This window comes from Vanessa cardui, chromosome 15, assembly GCF_905220365.1.
Source record: "Vanessa cardui chromosome 15, ilVanCard2.1, whole genome shotgun sequence".
NCBI classification, from domain to species: Eukaryota; Metazoa; Arthropoda; class Insecta; order Lepidoptera; family Nymphalidae; genus Vanessa; species Vanessa cardui.
The window spans coordinates 4,850,927-4,873,509 of record NC_061137.1 but is presented as its reverse complement, the minus strand read 5'-3'; the positions used below and the strand labels follow the sequence as shown (position 1 = coordinate 4,873,509).

Below are 22,583 nucleotides of genomic sequence, written 5' to 3'. Positions count from 1 at the left end.
AAATGATTCAATTGCGTTCTACTCCTGTCATCGTTTATTAATATAAAGTAACGCTTGCATGTCATCGAGAGAGTCTAAGGCAGACTCTGATAAAACCACAGCGAGTGCGTACTACTTGTATGTAATGTAAAGTGACACATTCCTCAATTGAGCCGTGACGTTCGGAGCGATCTCAAATTGACGCCAATTTGTGTCTCCGGCTGAGTCACATACGCTCGCGTTGTTTCATGAACAGGGTTCCTGCAATCACACTCGAAAACATTTAAAATGCGTAACGTCTCACACCTCAAGATATATTTTTTAAAGCACGCCCGTCCCGGCATCACATAGAGACAAATAGAGGTCTATACTATACATAACTTTTAGATTCAGGAACAAACAGGATAAGAAAACTTCTAGCTATTATAATACGCTAGTATTGTATAGAATCTCTTGAATGAAAAATATTAACTTTTGAATATAAAGTTATTTAAAACTGTTTTAAATAACTTTATATTTATAGGTATTTGTATAATTGGTTACGAAAAGATATAGTATATTTGTTATGTTATACTATTTCTCGCTGCGTATATTACGCAAACATTTTTACCATCCCAGTACCTCGACCTTAATAAGTGATTATATATTTTATTTTTTATCTGAAACAAAAGATAAATAATTTTAATAAAATACTTTTCCAGAGTTGTATGCCAATTTCCATAAAGGAGAGTTGCTTAAAAATATAGAAAGCATTTTTTTTCGAATTCAATGTCGAATTTCAAATTAACAAAATAACAACACGAATATAATTAATATAAACATAGGAGTAAAAAAACATTTCAAACAACTTTGATTAACGATAATAATACCAAAATGAACACCTTATTTATTGTATAGAATATACATATGTGTGCAATTATGATTCACGGAGTTTTGGATTGCATAACAGAAATAATAAAAATAGTTACGCAGTACCTAGAAATAAAAGCCATCATCATCCTTCGTTGACCTTGTACGCAAATAATTGGGAAGATTGACGCAATTGCGCTGTTCCCAGCACAAACCTCACGGGAAATACATCGAGAATTATTTCAAATCATATTTGCGGTTTAGTTTCTTTCGCATATTATTACTAAAAACATTGCTATTTCTATGCAAAAATATATAATAGATCATTTAAAGCAATACTAAAATAACTCATCCTGTAAAAGATAGCACCTTCGTCAAAATAATAATCTACAATGATTGGACTATCGTCAATTGACAAAAAATATCCTATTTGAAATAAATGGTCTTAAGATAAAACCTGTAAAAATATCGGAACAATATCTCAGTTGACATAAATCTGACTAGAGAAGGCGAAGTAGGCGATCGGGACATTTGTTACAGCATTCTATAAATTACGCGATGTATTGTCGAATAAATTTTAAATAAAGCTGATACTTTATTTTTAGGATATTTAATTTACTACTATGTATATTTCAGGCTCAGAAAACAAGCTCTTTAATATTAATGAATATTATAATATTTATTTGAATGAATGAATGAATGAATTTCTTTGTTACAGAATGTGGTGGACGATCACAGGAAATTTCGGGAACATCCTACCAATTGACTGGACAAAGTCCTTCTCGAGAAAGATGCACATTCCAACATTGAACCTCAGCGATAAAAAGGTACAAAATTTACACATACATAATCGTTTCATAATAATACAATAATGAAATGATTTAATTAAATATAATAACCGTATAAATTAAAATATCATACTCATATTCTGATTCTTTCTTAAAATACAAGACGCGACGTATATGATTCACGACTGCTCCAATTCCGCTCAGTATATTAAAATCTAAGGTCACACGTTTGTTTGTTCCACTTGAAATTCATATCACATTGAAACATGAACATAATAATATGTAATATATCAAATAGAACGTCGTAGTCCATTAACGGTTCTTGGAGCTGTTACTACTGAAACTTTGGGAAGAATTTTAGCACTTTAGCAGTAATCTGATATTGTATAATATGTAACACTTTGGGCTACATTCGTTTCAACTTGCGATCCATAAATTGTTACAGCAATGTTTTAGGGCTTTATGGGTTAAAATAATGTTACCTATACGTCTCTTTTAATAATACCTTTAATATTTTAATCTATTTGAAATTGATAAAAATGAACCATATGTACCATTTAGAAGATTATGAATTAAAGTTTACACTAATTTTAACCAACCTCAGGCACAGTAGTGCACTTATAATACACTAATGTACTGAAGTAGTTTGCTCACTCAATGCAACATTGCAAGTTCGTTCTCGTATAGTTTTGTATTTTTGCATAATGGGCCATAGAAAAATATTTCGAAGAGCTAGAAGGCCATTCATGAGAAAAGTTTTGGTCCATTGTTGTATAAACGTAGCTAAGTTCACCGACCTCCAAACAAGGTTTTAATGAGGCTACTTCTGTTCCAAATATTTTTTCATTATACATTGTTATTAAAACTTTTTGGTGAATAAAAAATGTGTATATGTATGTAATTCGAGAATACCTTAAGAAATATGGATAATTTAAAATATTTTACCGAGAATTTAAAATATACGTAAAATATTTCAATTATCAAATATGAATATAAGTAACACTAGTAGTTTGCTGCTTATCAACAATAGTTAATATAGTATTTGGAGCGTATAAATCAGTTTCATAATAACTTGTCCATTACTGGACATTATACGTTAGCTGAAATAAAAAGGCATTTGCTAAATGGCTAAAGTTTATCATGATGCAGCGCGGCGTGGAGCGAGCGAGCCGGAGACCACTCGTAAGTAGGAATCCTTATAGGCCCAACACGCACTTAACAGCTTAATATTTATTTTATTTCCTTTATTACCCACTTACCCACTTGTTTTTCTAGTCATTCTCTCCTTTAGGAACACATTTCGAATGTTTCGCAAATGATAAATATCATATATTTGTATTTTAGGGTGCTATGACGCCGGACGATGAGATACATAGCTCTGAAGACGAAGCGGTCGCGTCTGACCTGGATATGCATGCGCTGATCTTGGGAGGTCTGCATCAAGACCACGAGTGCCCAGTGAAGACTGCTGATGAAGTGAGTTCTATAATCCATACGAATACATATATATGTTAGATAATGAGGCTATATTATTATAAATCTTACGTTTTCATGCATTTGTTTGACAAAAAAAAATGCAAATGTTTATGATTAAGGTTTGTTCATGAAAGCAGATGCAAAAGTAATCGTAGAAAAATTACTCAATTTCCATACAATAAACACTTTTATCTGAAAATACATAAAAACCTATTAACATTATTACCATAGAAAATTTAAATGTACGTTTTTAAAACAAAAGATTCGTTTATATCTGTTCAGTCCATTAGTACGCTTAACACAAATAAATTTTGCTATGGGACAATTTTCTATGCATAATAAAAAATATTGTATATGTAGGTAATCAAACCAAATATTTATCGTACTCACACTACGTTATACATATGAAGACTACATAAAAAATAATATATAAAACATTATCTCTCTAAAGTATGCATCTAGTAAATTCTATAATCTTCCTCAATAAATACATGTAGTTCCTAAGATACAACAGCTATAAGGGATCTGTAACATATTGATATAATATTAAAATTTAATGTCAATACTTGAAGCCTTAAATAATATAACTATAAAATTAATTGGATCTTAAACTCTTATAATCACAATGTAGAATCAATTACTTATACAAGCTCGATTTTAAGAGTATCCTAAAACAACTTTGTCTACTTATTGTAATGAGTCAACACGTAATATAATACTATATACATAATTTCGAGAAACGACGTCGAATTCCTTTTCATTGAATTTTATCTAAATGAATTATAATTGATAAACAAAGATGGAGAATAATACTGATGGAATTTTAGATCTTTTTTCAGTAGACATCTCTAGTCCAATAAATATCTTTATTTTACTACAATAGCCTTTTATTATCAATAACAAATTTAAATATATATTCATTAAATCTTATAAAAATATTTATTGCATTAGGCGCGTAGCTACTAAAGATTTGAATTTAATATGAAAAAATACTTCTGATTACTTAAAACATTAGTGTAATTTTATAATTGTTGTTTGATTTCAGGTAATACAAGAAATAGATGACATGATGCAGGAGACTCCTTCGTCGGAGGGCGACCTGATAGAATACAACGAAGCCCTGGAAAAGGGGAAAGAGGTGCTCAATTCTCCCCTATATGAAGACAGTGAGTTTAACATACATTCATCCTATTGTTATTATATATATATATATATATATAATCATGTATTTTTGTGTATTATTATATACACGTAGACGTTTATATAGGATTAGTAATTACATATGACATTTTAAAAATAATCTTTATTCGAGTAGTCAGTAGTGATAGTAGAAACATTTTTGAACGACATTTTACAAAATGAAATTATTCATGCTTTCTTTTCTTTTAATGCTTCTACAACGACCGAGAGATAGTGAATCAATTTTTCAGAACTAATTATATAGATTTCATAAAAATTATAAGTCAATATTTTATTAAAAATGTAAGTTAAAATACAATAGCGCTCGCAAATATAAGCTTCCGTCCATCACCTCGGATATTCCTGAATATATTTTATAAGACTTGACCTACTATAGAATCTGGATCATAAAATTATTAATCGGGGAAATACGAGAGAGTGCCAGGGAATATAAAAACGGTATTGCATAAGATCGAAGTTGGAAACAATCTTGTTAAAAAATGATTTATTGAGTGCCTTCGCTTCCATTCCGTGAAAATACTATTGGTAGAAAATCTGAACCTAACTGCTTTAATTCCATTACCGTTCCAATACTTAAGAAGATGCATATCCTACTATAAACGATTTAAATTAAATTATACATAATAATTAACATTAATTTCTATAAGTAAACATTCACAAAAACTATATATTAAATATGGTCTTTGGAATTATTTCTAATATTTGTAAATAATATACATATTTTTTAATTATTTAATCCGTATATAACATTTTTTGGACATTGCAACATTGCACATTTATTTATATTTTTATGCATGTTATAGTTATTTGTTTTAATCATATCTATAGTTTATTGATATGTTTTGTAATCCAATAAAATAATTAGTTTTGGTCATTCAGTAAAGAATTTAATTGTTTTATCACACGTCTTGCTTATAACAACGGCAGTTGGAGCTTCATAACTCGTTAAAATAAATAATACTTTACGACGTAACACAGACATGACCTCTCAACGCCGTCAGGAATACAGTTATCGTTACATTCATTACGTAATCATCCGGAATATTATATATTGATTTTCAATAATAAAAACATCTGTAGATTTTCACAACTGAAATTTGTTAAAATATTTTATTGAAAACTTCAAAAATATATAATTTCATTTGTTTTGCATACAACTCAGAAGTGACAAAGTGACAAGTGTGTCAAAGTGCTTATATAAGCAGTGGTGGTGTTAAGTTTCAGTTCAAAATTATTTCAACTGTAAAATTTTAAATTTCGTCTTTCGTCCGTCTGTCAGACTGTCAGATAACTGTCAAAAATCTAAATAAAGATATGTTTGACGTACATTCTAATAATTGAGTATATATACCAAAGCCTTCGTATGCTCTGATACGCGTTACGCAGTGATCTGATATTATTTATGTTATTGAAAATTCGAAATCATCCATTTTATTAATTTTAATACTGGCAACCCTAATCGTAGAATTAATTCAAAACATACAGTTCAGAATAAATAAACATCCTTAAAACCGAACGAAATATTCTATTGTTTGAAAGACAATTGACATAATTGTTTATTTTTTTGAACAATATCAAATATGCGTTCGTTCTAAAACAGTCTAATAATAATAGTCATTAAATTTTAAATTGTAATTTTATTTAACATACCTAAGACATGCAAATGATCGAATGAGTAAGGAATCTGTTTTTACAAATAATTCGCTTAAGACATAGTTCTCATCTTCATTTATGTTATAGGGTAACCCCTACAACCATGAAGACAAACATTTATAACTATTTATACATATACCGTCAACTCCCTCTTAGTCGAAGGTCTTTCTCTTTTCTTGGCTATATTGTCCATATATTATAACTCAATCTAATAAAAAAACCGCACCAAAATCCGTTGTGAAATTTTAAAGATTCATGTATAAGCATACATGGATAGACAGTGGTGAGCGACTTTGTTTTTTACTATGATTGATATGATTGGTTGTATTTCATAAATAGGTATATTATATTTTTACAACTATCGCAAAAGTAACACAGGTTATAAAATCCATAACTTGAATTTTGCTAGCACAGCGTTCGATCGTAACACGAGTAATTTGTTTTGCCCCAGCGTAAGGTGAAGTTTCTCAGAATGTATCCGATACGTAGGATATCTAGATAAATAAGGTGACGTTGGTGTTTACGAATATGTCGAGAGAGCGTTCACCTCGAGACTTTCAATTGATTCGCAAATCTTTTGATCATCGATCTGAATATAGAATCGAAGTTTACGGGTATTTTTTTTTATTTCGAATATTATTTTTGAGCTAAATTAAGATTGGCGGTAGTTATTAGTAATGACACAGATTTCAGATTTAAATTTATTCTTTATATACAATAACCGTTAAATACAGATATAAAGTGCGTTTTAATTATTGGGTTCCCATCCGGGTAAGTTTTACCGAGTCGATATTAAACAATGTAAATAGACCTACATGTTTCAATTCAATTCTGCCCCAATATATGTACCCATGTAATAAATACGCGATGATTTTTCGCTCCAAACTTTCTCCTCGAGCCGAAACCACGACGCGGATAATTGACAGTAAATGAAGGCTCAGAAATAACATATAAAATCTAAAAGAAAAATAATAGATGGACAAAGTCAAGTTGAATGAAATCATGAAAAAAATATCGTAACGATAACATTACTAAAATAACGACGACCTCGACGTCGAGTGGTGTGTACACCGGTTTTCATGGGTACGCCACTCTGAGGTCCCGGGTTCGATTCCCGGCCGAGTCGATGTAGATTACCATTAGTTTTCTATTTTGTCTTGGGTCTCGGTGTTTGTGGTACCGTCGTTACTTCTGATTTCCATAACACAAGTGCTTCAGCTACTTACATTGTGATCAGAGTAATGTATGTGATGTTGTCTCATATTATATATTTATATTTAATCGAATTACAGAACTACGTCAATTATCGCTCGCTCAACTGAACGAAATATTTATGGAACTGGAAGTGCTGATCCGAGAGTTCTCGGAGACGCTGATAGCGGAGCTCGCGCTGAGGGACGAGCTGGAGTACGAGAAGGAGCTGAAGAACACCTTCATATCGCTGCTGCTTGCCGTGCAGAACAAGCGCCGCCAACACCACATCGAGAAGAAGAAGCGGCCCGGCGCGCCGCGCTCGCCCAACCTCAACCACTCGCACTCCGAGCCCAAGGTAAACCGATACCAGAACAGATGCATTCAAGATAAACAATTATCAATAACTAGCTTTTGCCCGCGACTTCGTTCGCGTGGACTTCAGGTTCGTCCCGTCTAGTCTAGTAATCGCTTAAAATCGCTTCGTAAATATGCCATTATTTCTCGTACAAAGTAAAGGATAAAAATGGTTATTGTGGGTTATTCCTAAGAGATAAACATATAACATCACGTATTTTTTTGTAGACCTTTTTAAGTTGTACAATACTGTAGTACATTGTTTTGATCTATCTTGTAGGATTCAGGCAGCGTTTGCAATGTAAGCGCAAAAAATGTGTTTTTTTTTACGACCTCACATTAGAAACCTCAAAAATTGTAGCCTATGTGTTTTCTGATGTATAAGCTATATTGTGGTAAAGTTTCATTCAAATCCATTCAGAAGTTTTTACGTGAAAGAGTAACAAACGTCCATACATCCATACTTACAAACTTTCGCCTTTATAATAGTAGTAGGACTTATAAGAGAGAGCAATCACTTATTGCATGATACTAAACTTAAACAATAATTAGACCATAACACAAGTACAAGCAGTTTGTTGTCTATGATCATGCAGACAATGTGAAATAAGGAATATTAAATTGTTACTTCTAAATCATTATAATATTCTGTTGAACTATATAGATGCGTTGTTTTTCTTTTCAGTACTTGACTACAGTGATTCCGTTCCACATGGACAATGGACCTCCCGACAATCAATCTCTCCAAGTTCTTATCAAAAGTAAGTTTTTTAATTATATGTTTAAGAAATAATATTTGCCATATAACACTATAAACTTTTCTCTGTTAAGTCACCGAACCATAGACTGTAGATCAAAAATCCAAGTCATTCCATAATAAGTTATATAAGTAAGATAGATTAATTAATTTCATAAATATATTACCAAATTCTACTATGCTTCTGAGAGTATCACGATAGACCAATCACACACCAATGCTTAAACTCAGGATTCCTGGATCTGCAGTATTACGAGCTTGATTAACGAATCAAATAACAACTAATAGACCGGGAAATTATGACACAAAATATTAGGTTATTTATGCCAGTATGGCGGATCTTGGGGAGTCAAAATACGTAAAGGCAAAAAGGAAAATGATGGTCATCGCGACGGCCCAATATGGATAAATAACAAGTGTCGACAGATTTTTTCTACAAAAATACTTGTATTTTCAGATAGTCGAAAAAAAAAGAAGTAGGCGGTAGCGTAGTGCCATACTTCTCGGGTGACTTACAGCCCGCCATACCGACGCGAATACATTAATTTAAATAAAACAATTCAACCATTTGTACCAGGCTAATTTTTGCATAGCTAGTCATCGTCGAATTGCCATTCACGAAAATCACCTTGCCATACTTTTCCGACAGTTCCCAATGGCCGCCACACCTCTGCAAAGGAGTAATTTTTTTTGCCAAACGTCTATAACGAAAGCACAATTAAAGTAAAGCTACAAAAATAAATTTTCTTTCAGTTCTCAAAGCAATCAATGAAGACAGCCCCACCGTGCCGACGCTGCTAACAGACTACATACTCAAAGTCCTGTGTCCGACATAAACACACACACAGATTTAGCTAATACCATAAACAATAACAACATGACTACATTTACGTTTCAAACCCTTTATTTTTCATATTCAAGATGTAGTCATCTGAAACGATGATTATCACATCATTATAAAGCAATTTTAGAAGCGAAAATGTAGTTATGTTTTGAATAAATTTCATTACAGATTTCTACATTTCGATGTCAGCACATTCTATTTAATATTAAGCCATTGTTTCATATCAAAACAATAATAAAATTTAATCTGTGTATCGCATCAGCGATTAATATAAGCACTTTCTATATATTTAAACGATAAAAAAGTAAATTAAAAAAAAAAGGTCCGAGTACAGATAAAAAAAATGCTCGCATTCGCAACTTTGTCTATGCTCTCGATGTTGCCATGTGTATTATAGATTTGTATTTTTAAAAATGTCTTTATTTTTCGTATTTTAAGTTATTATTGCCATAAACTTATTCTCGTATTCAAATTGATTTTGGCATATTTATGATTTATAATACTTTTTGCATAAATGAACTGTGATATCGTATTATGGTAGTTTGTTAATTATTGCTTCCTTTTAAGATTTACTTATTCTGTGCTGTTTTCAATTAATGTTCATTGCATTATTATATTTGTTTAAGATATCGGTTATTTTTAATGTTTTATGAAAAAGCGGTGTAAATATGAAATGAATAAACCGGAATTGTCGTCTCAAGGTAAATAATAATTAGTGAATTTAGTTATTTTAAGAATTTAACTGGAGAGGCTTGTAAATAATAACGATCAGCTTTGCCTTCACGTAGATATTATTAATATTATATTTTAAAAGGGCTCCAATCTTAATGTTAACAATTAACACAAATAAATTGGGAAAAATGTTCAATTTTTTATTGATTGTCTATTGTTTTAAATATGAATAGTGAACGATACACTTTGTTTAAGCCAAGCCCAAAGTTATATTTGTTTTAAAAACATCGATATATGATTTCCATTAGCATGTAAAACGAAATAGTTGCGTAGAGAAAATAATCAATGTAACAGATAATTTGTCACATTAAGATTAAACTAAAATGTCACTAATCCCGAGCACTATGCAATATAAGCGTAGTTTTAGGTTACAAAATTATAAAATAGGTTTTATCTCTAGTCTCAACGGTTCTTAGTCATAATTTTGTTAATTTTAAAATATATCAATCTATAAAGTAAGTAAATTCTACAAATTCTTTATACGATTAAAATAATTTAAAGATAATCTTACGATTGAGTAACTTTTCAAATGACATCTGCAAATAATGTCATTGTGACATTTTCGTAAGATTATATTTATATTCAACATTTTGATAGCTCGACAAATACTAAATAAGATATTAAATTATAATGCATGATAATATGTGTAAAGTTGTTGTTGTAATTTGAAAACGTTTTAAAGGTTTTAAATAAATGAAACATTATGTTCTGTTAGCAATGTAACGCGGAGGCTTTTGTCGCACACTTTTAAATTTTCGTGTAGCAACACCAATTTGTTGTATCTGTAATTGTGTAGAAATGAATGAGGGAATTATGGTAACGAATGACAAAGGTCTGAAATTGATATTATGTATAATATTTAAATAGTTGTGATACATCATCGTCATTATTTAACCTTGAACAGTCGCACGATAAAGAGATAGCAGAAAATGAATAGAATTGATAAGTAATAATAATTATAGCAAATAATTAAAAATTGTATGCACCAATCAAATGACCATTGTACACGTCATCAAACTCTTAAAAAAAAAAAAAAAAGGTTTCCTGGCAAAAGGAATAGCACTGGTGTGACATCAGGAAAACAATATTAAAGTCTTATAAACAATGTATTCAACAAACGGCGGAAATATTCGTCTCTAATTGTAAAAGTGTTATTTGAACCAACAGTGCAAATAGTTTTATAACATATAACATGTCATTGACTTCTAAAGAATTTTTAGAATTGAGTTTTAACGGGGAAATGTCGTTTGCATTAGTGGCCCTTGCAACCCGATCACGATTTGCACAGTGGTTTTTTTTCATTTTGATTTTCAATATTTATAATACCTCTTCTGACGTACGTTGACATTGTCGAAATTATAAGTCAGTGTCAAAATTTATTTATTGACAGATAATGACATAAATGAATTAATACTATTTTTGTCTTTTTTTTTTAATCGGAGCCGTCACACAAACTTTAATCTGACTTTGGCTCAACATCGTGGGACTGAGTGAGGTATATTGATTATTTATATCGTGTAACCGAAAATATCGATGAAATATTTTTTTATTATCTATTGTCGATTAAAAAAATATTTTATAGATAGTCATTTTAAATAACTCAACTATCAGAATGGACGCGTGGTACCTGGTCAAAATAAAGGAGCTTGAAATAAAATGGTCTTTTTTTCTCATATAACGAGGTAATCATAATACCTTTCTATTATTTTTTTAAAAGGAGAACTTATAAAACAAAACCTTTTTTGCTATTAATAGTATTCGAGAACTAATTAGTACATACTATCTATTCCTCAATATACATAGCTACTCCATATTTGTGGGCAAGTGTGCTTTATATATTATACTAGAGCTATACCTACATTATCAATTATGTTATTGTATTGAAGTTATCAGATCATTAGTTGCTAAAATATATGATACTAGCTGCCCATCCCGACTTTGTCCGACTGAAATATATAAAAATTAGTTTAACCCTTTAGGAGGAGTTCAGAATATTTTTATTAAACATTAATAATATTAACATAAATATGTTACATTTATCATGACAATTTTTTTTTTGTTATAATTATAACTAATTGTAAATTATGATCATTACTGTATCTAATCATTTTTGTAAAGTAAGCGTGAGAACTTCTTTGTTTTTATATTTGAATGAAATTATCGGAAACTTCAAACAAACTTCATTGCGATTATTAAAAAAAAAACATTTATTTATAAATAACATGAAAAAGCACTTAAATAAGGAGTTTGTACAAGTTACACGTGAGGTAGGTATATAAATAATAAATACTTAATGTTCATGCGGTATACGGTGTCATATTCAATTCAACACTTTTTAAAAATATTAAAATGCTCAAATATTCCAATAAATAAAACATAAACAATATATTTATTCAGTCATTTTTAGAATATTAGTTCATGTGCTGCATTATGAAATCGTAGAAGCTAGTGACTCTGGCGAAGGCAGATGGGTGTCCAAGTTGGCAGCCAGCGTTAGCGACGAAAGAACTTACTCCCACCTGAAATAAAATTAATCAGTCAACAATAACGATGGATGAACTTCAAGGTCGTCAAGCTATAACTCTTAAAAAGGAAGGATTCCTTTCTTAAAGTTTAAGTTTGATTTATACCAAATAATTTCTAATTCAGCCCATTGCATCGACCGTGAAAGAGATAGACAGTCAGATAGACAGAGATACTAAATCTCTGCCTAAGTGACTGTAGCTGAAGAATTTAATCTGGTGTCTGAAAAAGACTACCACTAATACTTTGCCTTACATTTACATAATCTATCGTTATACTATTTACCTTGTAGATAGATTGTTCGATTTTGTCAGATCTAATGGCTTATATACACTAAGTCTATCAAAGGTAAACTCACCAAAATTTCCTGGCCATTACGATTGATAACGAGAGGTCCACCAGAGTCGCCACCGCAGATGCCGATTCCGCCAAAGCCGTCCGTGCAAAGGGTACTCTCTTGCACGAAGTTCCAGCCGAATACGGCCTGGCACTGTTGAACTGAGATCACTCGTAGGTTGACGTGACTCACTACCGAATTTACGGATACTCCTGTTTGAGCTGGACAACGAGATTTTTATTAATATCACAATAACTTATATAAAATTGCAACAAATGTTTAACACTACAAATCTCATATAGAGGAAAAAGAGAAGAAAATACATTTCTTGGTATATTTCGCTTTTTTAAGTGAATAAAAAAAAAAATTTTACCATCATTTGTCTTGCCGTAGCCCGCTGCAGTGGCGATTTCGGACACGAAACTATCCCATAAGTTGTTGTGGGGCAGAGCAATTGGTCGAATTGAAGCTGAAATATTATTTTAATAGATATAGATAACAAGATATAGATTAAAAAACCTACTCAAGTGTAATAAATACTTCATATTCGAGCGTTTATTCGAAAAAGTTATAAATTAGCTAACTATTGAAATGACCACGAAAAATATTTTAAAAAAATGTACTCACCTGAAAAAGTAACGCGGTATGGTAAGTAGATAATGGCGACATCATTTCTTAAAAATGCAGCATTCCATTCGGGGTGGATCACAACATTTGACGTTGGTATTCTGGTGCCTCCGCTGAATAAAAATTGAGATCCCAGTACAACGACGAATTCTCTGACGAATAGATTACCAGGAGCGTCCCAACAATGGGCGGCCGTAATTAGACGATCAGCGCTGATCAGTGATGAGCCACAAGCAGAGGTACCCGGGTGATTGAAGAAGGTGATGAGCAGACCAGCCTGTGGAATTGTTAAGTATTGTTAAGATTGTTTTATATAGTCGTGAACGTCTTACTTATTATCTACAATTTGTGTCATTAAATAATGGCTATGCAACGCATTTGTTCCTATTTTAAAATAAAAGGAATATTATTTTATTAGTTAATTATAAGACTTATTATGCAAATTATTATCCTGATAAAATCAAGTAATTAAGATGCTACCTACTTATGAATATATGCAGCCGAGATTGCATCTGAAATTTCTACCTACTATAAAAAAGATCTGATATAAGTTTTTGTCTTACAATCTTTACAAAAGTTTTCATATTCCAAGAATAAATATTTGCATCTTCATCGATGTTACGATGTTCTTTTATTTATGATTTAGTTCCTTTTTCTATTCTTATGGTGATGCAAAATGTTTCAAAATATTTAGACACATACCAAAAAAAACGTGACAATTACAATTTGTTATCATTAGCAGATAATTAATTGACGCGATAATAGTTGACCATGACACACGAACTGTCGGCCGAAATCTAGATAAAAAACGAAGATATGTAATTATTGTAAGTATTTCTTTTATATTCTGTGTTTTATAAAAAAAATGTACAATAATTAATCTTTCGCAATGGTCTAGTCCATAAGGCCCTGGTCACGGTGACTCTATTGAAAAAAATATTGGTGAATTTATCAATATTGATTGGAATCAAAAAATTGACACATGAAAGCTCCTGCACGCATTGATTTTTATAATTGATAACGCCCGCCGTTAATTAGGTAAAGAGGACTGATTGACACTCGAAGATACAAACACTATATCTATATATATATGTTAAACATAAAAATACAGATCACTACATTAGCTTACATTAGCTTTAAAGCTTTATCCAAAAAGTCAATATTTACTATTGACGTAGTACCGAAACATACCTATTATTAAATAAGTAATTGAAATACGTATGTATCTAATATGCGTTACATTAATAAATAAATAAATAAATCAGTTTGGCTCATTAATTTGATAACGAAAAAGATGTTATCAATATAATTCTCATAAATCATAGCTGATAACATTTAAATACAGCACGTGACGCTGTGATTGCATAAAACCAATGAAATCATTCAATCGTTATATTATCCTTAAACGAGTTATATTTTTCTATTCTATAATATATGCAAATAATAAAATTGACAAAAAACAAATCCCAGAGTTTCTTTCACTAGTTCTTTTCAGGTCAGAGTATTTTCTTTTCCGAATCGGTGATAGTTTTTAATTTGACTATCAAGAAGAAAGTATATCTTTATATAAAGCATTCTTCTATATGAATAAAGGGATTTGAATTGAGTTTGAAACACATGCTAAAAATAGCTCATGTTCTAATGCACACACAAAATGTCGATGAATACGTAATAACTAGACTTACCAGGTAAGGGTGTGCGTTGGGAGGCGCTACAGCACCGCCCACTATTCTGCCTTCAACATCGCTTTGGTTAGCTAAGATCTTTTCCTCGGCTTCCTTTATCCTAGTCGCTTCCGGGATACCGATATCGATATGGTAGTTAGTAGACACCTCTACGGTGGCAGAAACTGCCGCTACCAAACAAAATACTACCACCGTAAAACAACGCATATTTTCATCGACAGAACAGCGGTTCAAATAACGATTGGTTTTTATTGCATTTATATACCTCTTATCGCTGGTATCTTAAAATAAATCTGTAATTTCTGATTTAATCCAGGATTATTATTTTTTTAAATGATAAATTATGACAATAAACGTGATAATTACTTTTGTACACGTTTCATTGTTTTTAATCAAAATTTATTATTTTATTTGATTAAATAAAAATATTGTGTTATTTCAGTTGATTGTTATATTGTGACGACTGACTATACTATCGGAACTAAATGTCGCGCCTAGACTGCAAGTACTTATATTTTTACTTACTTTTCGTGATTTAATTTGACTTTTTAGTGGAGGAATAGATAACATGACGACGACAATACAAGATAGGTCGCTGGTCGTCTATATAATGATCTTTCTATCTCACAAAATCTAACTAGCTTATATGGACTATTACAAATACTGATATACTTAAAAAAATAAAGTAGATATTATAACCTTTACTTGGTGGTAGGGCTTTGTGCAAGCCCGTCTGGGTAGGTACCACCCACTCATCAGTTATTCTACCGCCAAATAACAGTACTCAGTATTGTTTTGTTCCGGTCTGAAGAGTGAGTGAGCCAGTGTAAGTACAGGCACAAGGGACATAACATGTTAGTTCCCAAGGTTGGTGGCACATTGACGATGTAAGGAATAGTTAATATTTCTTACAGCGTCATTGTCTATGGGCGATGGTGACCACTTACCATCAAGTAGCCCATATGCTCGTCCGGCAACCTATACCATAAAAAAACTTACTTCCTAAATAAATTGTTTAAGTTCTAGCTGCAATTTGATCACAGAAAACAGCTATCTGACCGATGATAAATTGACTCTCATTGATAATAGGCAAGGCGATTTGTGTAAGCTTAAATTGAATACCGATTGAATTAAAATACCGCCAAAAATAACATATAGCTCGACGTCACTGTCGTGTAATCGACGTCACGCGTCGATCGAAAACAATCATATTCACCTTTAAAAAAATAGATATTTCTCTAATCAGTCTTGGATTTAGTAAATTACATTAACTTAAAGATGCTTAATAAATAAATGAAGTATTAGTTATTTGTAATGAAAAATCGTATTCGTCGGTACCAATTTAATATTGTTGTTGATTTGATTGATTACAACTAATTAACAACTCAGAAGCTACAACTTATGATTTGATATCAAATCAGTTCCAACAACTTGCCAAGAAATAGCTCTTACGCCCTTTAATCAGCTGATAAAAGTGTTAAGAGAAGTGTCTTATAATGACTATGAATGTATTGCAAGAGTAGTACATCAACACCACAAACATTTTTTTATTTATTACATTATCACATACTTAAGTAGCACAAAAGCTACACAAGAAAACGAAAGTACGTAAGAAGAAATATGTGCCAGAAAACTGAGTCATTAAATCATTTTCGTATTAAATATGGTATAAAGCAAAAGTAATTCAAACTGTCAATTACTTTAAAACTGAAAGTAACATGTGTGTGGTCTAGTAATTAAGGGATTTATAATAATTACATACTTAAAAATGCCAAAATAGAGCTTTAATTTGAAATAAAATATAAAAGGCTTTAATTGAAAGTCAATACGAGTTACATGTTTTGAAGAATAAAATTATAAAAGCTAGTGATTCTGGCGAACGCAGATGGATGACCAAGTTGGCAGCCGGCTTTAGCGACGAATGAACTCACACCCACCTGAAAATAATAATCAAGTTTGTAATATCCTATTAATGTTGAAATTTTCAAAAAACTACCAGGAAAGATGGCGTGAGATCTAAAAAGACCTGAAGAAAAAACAGCGACAAAATTTCATCAAAAGTTCTTCGTCATTTGCTTTTGTCAATATTCTGACTGATGTATTACATCTTAAAATATAGATTATACATATACGAGAGTCGAGATGGCCCAGTGGTTAGAACGCGTGTATCTTAACCGATGATTGCGGGTTCAAACCCAGGCAAGCACCGCTGTTTCATGTGCTTAATTTGTCTTTATAATGCATCTCGTGCTCTGCGGTGAAGGAAAACATCGTGAGGAAACCTGCATGTGAAAAATTTCATAGAAATTCTGCCACATTTATATTACAACAACCCGCATTGCAACAGCGTGGTGGAATATGTTCCAAACCTTCTCCTCAAAGGTAGAGGAGGCCTTTATCCCAGCAGTGGGAATTTACAGGCTGTTGTTGTTGTTGTTGTTGTTGTTGTTGTTATACATATACAACCATTATAGACGTTAATATTAAAACGACCTATTCGACGGTTTTAATTGGTACGCCACATCGAGGTCCCGGGTTCGATTGCCGGCCGAGTCAATGTAGAAAAAGTTCATTTGTTCATGTTGTATCGGGTCTGGGTGTTTGTGGTCACCATCTTTACGTCTGATTTTCCATGACATAATTGCTTTAGTTACTTATATTGGGATCAGATTAACGTATGTGATGTTGTCCAATATTTATTTATTATTCTATATTTGCAAATACTAGCAAAAAACAATGGTTATATTAAACGTAATTAAAAAACAGTTTTATAATAAGGCCTTATTTAGATAAAGTTATTCCTAATATTATGGCAGTTAATAACAAAGTAACATCGGGCTAACTCACCAAGAGGTCCTGACCATTACGATTGATAACAAGCGGTCCGCCAGAGTCGCCACCGCAGATGCCAATTCCGCCAAAGCCGTCCGTGCACAGGGTACTCTGTTGCACGAAGTTCCAGCCGAACACGGCCTGGCACTGTTGAACTGAGATCACTCGTAGGTTGACGTGACTCACCAACGAATTCACTGATACTCCTGTTTGAGCTGGACGACGAGATGGTTGAGTATGAGAAAAATGTTTTATAATCAATTGTTTAGATCTTTATTTATAAAAATAAAAGAATATATAAGAATTGTAATGTTTTTTTTATATTTTATTTTTGTATTTTATTAATTTTGTTTTACTTTCTTTTTTTGTTTTTGTTTGTGGTGTGCAATAAAGTATAATTCATTCATTCATTTCATTACTAAACATGGAATTTACTCTATATTTTTGGGTATGGCTGGTATGTAAAATAAATTTAAAATAATGTAATTACCATCATTTGTCTTGCCATAGCCAATGGCAGTGGCGATTTCACCCGTGAAGCTATCCCATAAGTTGTTGTGTGGTAGAGCGATTGGTTGAATGGTTGCTGAAATATAATTTTCTATTACAACAAAATAATATAAATAAATAATTATTAATTTGAACAGGATGCGCTGCTAAATCGGTGACTACTATCTATACTAAAATTATATATGCAAAAGTAGCTGTCGTATGTCGTAAGCATGAAGAAGTAACACCTCTTCGGTATTCGCATGATGAGGTGACTCCTCTTCACGCTTAAATGGCAGAACCGATTTAAATGAAATTTGATAATGATATAGTTTGAGTCCCGGGGAAGGTAATATACGTATGTATAAGATGTCTTGATTACTAAAATCATCCCTTAAGGATGTGAAAGGGGGTGCAAGTGTGCAATCGTTAGTAAAAATTTAACTTTTTCTTAACTTCAATAATATTTCTGCGTGCTTAAACAATCAACTTAGTAAATGATTTATTTTTTATAAGGATCTTTGTATGTCATCTCGACAGACCGTCTACACTTATCATTGAGAGATTAATTTGAAGGAACGAATATTTTAAATGCAAAAGTAAATGTCTGTCTGTTTATCTGATACGTTTTTACAACTAAAGCACTGAACAAATTTTGATGAAATTTGTAACAAAGTAAGCTTAATCCCTACGAAAAGCAGTGTTGGGCATTAATCAAGCAATTGTCAATTATTTTATTAATTGACTAAAAAAGTAATTGCAATTAAATTAATTACAATTAAATTAATCGCAATTACACTTTTAATTGCACCTTGCAATTAAATTAATTTGATTAACGTATGTCAATTGCAACTTACAATTAAAATAATTGCAATTAACTTTTTCAATTGTTTTATAAAACAATTAAAACTAACAATTAACTTTATATATCAAAATGAAATTAGTAAAGATTAAGGAAAATTAAGCTATAAGTATTAGATTTGAGACGAAAAAAAATGTGGTCAAAGGCTCTTTAAGTATAGCTTATTTTTTCTAAATCTCTCTTTCCACAGAAAAAAAAGTGTTTATTTTTATATTATATAATATAAAGTTGCATTGATCAATATTTCCGCAGCGTAGGTGTAAAACAAAAACATTTCAAGTCGTCGTCTTCGTTCAAGTCTTTTATTGGTTGCTAACATATTTATTTAACTACATGAAAAGATGGGGGCACTATTCTACTACCCGGAACCACACGGGTATATTGTATATTTATATGTACCAGCTTTATATTATAGCAGTATTTTTAATTGTTATTTTTTAATTAAAATTAACAAAACAATTAAAAATTAATTAATTGTTAATCTTTAATTGTTCTTGCAATTAAAATTTGCCCAACACTGACGAAAAGACATAGACTACTTTTTATAATCCGTCGAACTTTTAAAAATCCTCGAACAGGGTAAAATGAGGATTATGAAAATATTTCATTTATCCGTTACTTAAAAAAAAAACAAGAAAATATGTTTACACTTACTGGAAAATGAAACACGATACGGTAAGTAGATAATAGCTATATCATTTGTATAGAATTGTGCATTATATCCGGGGTGTAGCACGACGTTTGATGTCGGTATTCTGGTGCCTCCGCTGAATAAAAACTGAGACCCCAGTACAACGACGAATTGTCTAACGAATAGAGAGCCAGGAGCGTCCCAACAATGGGCGGCCGTAATTAGACGGTCGGCGCTGATCAGTGATGAGCCACAAGCGGAGGTGCCCGGGTTATTGAAGAAGGTGATGAGCAGACCAGCCTGTGGAATTGTTAAGTATTGTTACTGAACATATTTTATGCTTTATTAAAAGTTGAATTGTTTTGAATTTAATTAAACACTTTATTACTTAAATACTAGATAAATAATAATTAATTCTTTATATTTAAAACTGCACAATATTATTATTTGGAACACAGTTTCTGAACGCACCCGTTAACGTCAAACATGGCCGCTTATTGAACTGTCATTTAATTGAATTTAACGGAATTAATATAAAAATCTCGATTATACGAATTTATTTATATATGTAGTAATGTAGATATATGTCAACGGCTCAAAATAATTATTTGTTAAAGACTTTAATTATGCATAACTTTCGATGTATAGATAGTCGCATTTATTTTCAAAAGGTTAGTATTATGAGGACGTTCTCAGGTATTTGAAGTAGACGACTAGACCAACCCGTATGATAAATTATTATTGATTCTAGGATTCGTATTATTTCCTAAATACTCCCCAAGATTTCGCAACATTTGAGTTTTCAAGTTAAAACAGTTTTATATCCGAATGTTACTACGACACTTTATTATATTAATTCATCTTCTTATTTTCCTAATTGTTATTACGGCAACCTAATCTTATTACCTAACTTAATTAATAAAAATTTAGGAAATACTTCTGCGACTTAAAATAATTTTCACTGTCACATTTATAAATCTACTTGAATAAACTTAGATTATAACCAAATTTTAATTTACGATACGTACGTACTCGATATTGTAATATTCCATAGGCACATTCTTGTGTTAAATATACGAACAATTAATTATTTTTTAATTACTCATGTGAATAATGAATATTCCTAAGCCTAATACGGAATAATTAATGAAAACTACCTTATTTCTTATTACATAAATTCAGGAGTTACACTGTCACAATTTCATACCTCAGGGTCTAATTTCGAAAAAGTTGTGAAGGATTACCAATCCATAGGACTATGAAACTGACGTAATAGAGAGTTTATAGCCCATATGTTCGACAAACTGTACACTGTCTTTTGCAGAATGATTTGGCAGAAGTTAGTTGAAATATCTATCAAGAAGACATAATATTTTTATAATATACTTACCAGATAGGGATACGCATTCGGAGGCGATATAACACCACCAACTATCCTGTCTTTTACATTGTTTTGGTTAGCCAATACTTTTTCCTCAGCTTCCTTTATCCTAGTCGCTTCCGGGATACCGATATCGATGTGGTAGTTAGTAGACACCTCTAAGGTGGCAGACACTGCCGCCACCAAACAAAAACCGACCACGATAGAGCAACGCATTTTAACTTAAAAATAACAGCGACATTTGTGTTACACTTATATACCCCTTATCGATACTGTGTTTAATAGAAAATCAGTAAATTTTGATTTAATCCAGGATTATTTGTGTAATGATAAATAGTAACGATTTCGATAACTGTATTCGTGTGCCTAGAATCGTCGGTCACGTCATACTTGGGTTTTTTTTTTAAATTAGTCATACAATTGTATTGATGTAATGTGATATATTATACGTAATTTATTTTCACTTACTTTCTGTTAATCATAAAAAAAAAATCATGCGTGCGTATTGTATGTATACAATTAGTCAAAGTATAATTTTAAATCGTGTTCAATTCAGCTCACTTAAACACATTTTATTTTAAAACATGAGCTTCACGATTATTAAAAAATAATTAAGATGAATATTTAAAAATAAAATAAAATAGACCGTAATGTGATGAGATCTCTCAACATTAAAGTTTAGAAAAGTGTGTTCGTCTGAGATTATCTTCATCCTCTTTTCTTTATTAAATATATATGTATATTTATGAGGAAAGTATATCTTTAGGTACGTACGACGTACGACCTTTAAATGTCTCCTATCAAATATATAAATATATTAGTCAAGGAAATAATTCCAAAAATAATTATTGTTATATCTGTACTTCCCTATATCAATCTTAAAGATAGTAAATGCGTATAATAAATAAAAATATAATCCAATTTATTATGATTGTTAGATTTTATTCAATAAATACTAGTTTTAGCTCGTGGAATTGTCCGCATGACAGACATTAAGTCATTGCCTTAGGAACAACTTAAAAATTAACAACCTAAATTACAGGACCCAAAGGAATTGTATCTGTAGCTAAATGTATTGTAATTATATTTTCCATTTATTTCTAACAATGAAAATCCTATAAGACTCTTACTGTAAAGAAATTCCTAACATTAGTAACACTAATTTTAGCCTTAACTCGGTAGTGTACTCCTTGTTACATCAGCTGTCTACTAGAAAAAGTCCTTTCAAATTGGTCCAGCCGTTACAGAGGTTAGCCGAAACAGACAGACAAACAAAAATTGAGAGAAGGGGTATATGTATATGCATTTAATAAAAGGTATATTAAGTAAAAAAATATTTAAGCTATTTTAATAATACAAACAGACAGTCCAATTTTATTATATGGATGTA

At 31.2% G+C, this 22,583-nt stretch overlaps 3 protein-coding genes across 4 annotated transcripts in view; 1 reads left to right on the top strand and 2 right to left on the bottom strand.

The window, feature by feature from the left end:
• Nucleotides 1-11,483, top strand: part of LOC124535623 (fasciculation and elongation protein zeta-2) — a 40,304-nt gene extending 28,821 nt beyond the window's left edge. For both annotated transcript variants that reach the window (XM_047111896.1, XM_047111897.1), the window contains exons 2-7: nucleotides 1,547-1,655; nucleotides 2,961-3,092; nucleotides 4,138-4,258; nucleotides 7,238-7,494; nucleotides 8,179-8,254; nucleotides 9,004-11,483. In XM_047111896.1, coding sequence (XP_046967852.1) covers nucleotides 1,547-1,655; nucleotides 2,961-3,092; nucleotides 4,138-4,258; nucleotides 7,238-7,494; nucleotides 8,179-8,254; nucleotides 9,004-9,086 — 778 coding nt within the window. In that variant the 3' untranslated portion in view covers nucleotides 9,087-11,483. The remainder of the gene's footprint in view (nucleotides 1-1,546; nucleotides 1,656-2,960; nucleotides 3,093-4,137; nucleotides 4,259-7,237; nucleotides 7,495-8,178; nucleotides 8,255-9,003) is intronic.
• Nucleotides 11,484-12,122: 639 nt separating this feature from the next.
• LOC124535624 (brachyurin-like) lies at nucleotides 12,123-15,242 on the bottom strand. The gene is made up of 5 exons (XM_047111898.1): nucleotides 14,999-15,242; nucleotides 13,314-13,590; nucleotides 13,060-13,155; nucleotides 12,708-12,907; nucleotides 12,123-12,345 (listed from the first exon to the last, which is right to left on the bottom strand). The coding sequence occupies exons 1-5, from the start codon at nucleotides 15,203-15,205 to the stop codon at nucleotides 12,238-12,240; spliced, it is 888 nt and encodes a 295-aa protein (XP_046967854.1). The 5' UTR covers nucleotides 15,206-15,242; the 3' UTR covers nucleotides 12,123-12,237.
• Nucleotides 15,243-16,814: 1,572 nt separating this feature from the next.
• LOC124535688 (brachyurin-like) lies at nucleotides 16,815-21,441 on the bottom strand. The gene is made up of 5 exons (XM_047111996.1): nucleotides 21,203-21,441; nucleotides 19,836-20,112; nucleotides 18,321-18,416; nucleotides 17,846-18,045; nucleotides 16,815-16,935 (listed from the first exon to the last, which is right to left on the bottom strand). The coding sequence occupies exons 1-5, from the start codon at nucleotides 21,407-21,409 to the stop codon at nucleotides 16,831-16,833; spliced, it is 885 nt and encodes a 294-aa protein (XP_046967952.1). The 5' UTR covers nucleotides 21,410-21,441; the 3' UTR covers nucleotides 16,815-16,830.
• Nucleotides 21,442-22,583: the final 1,142 nt, after the last annotated feature.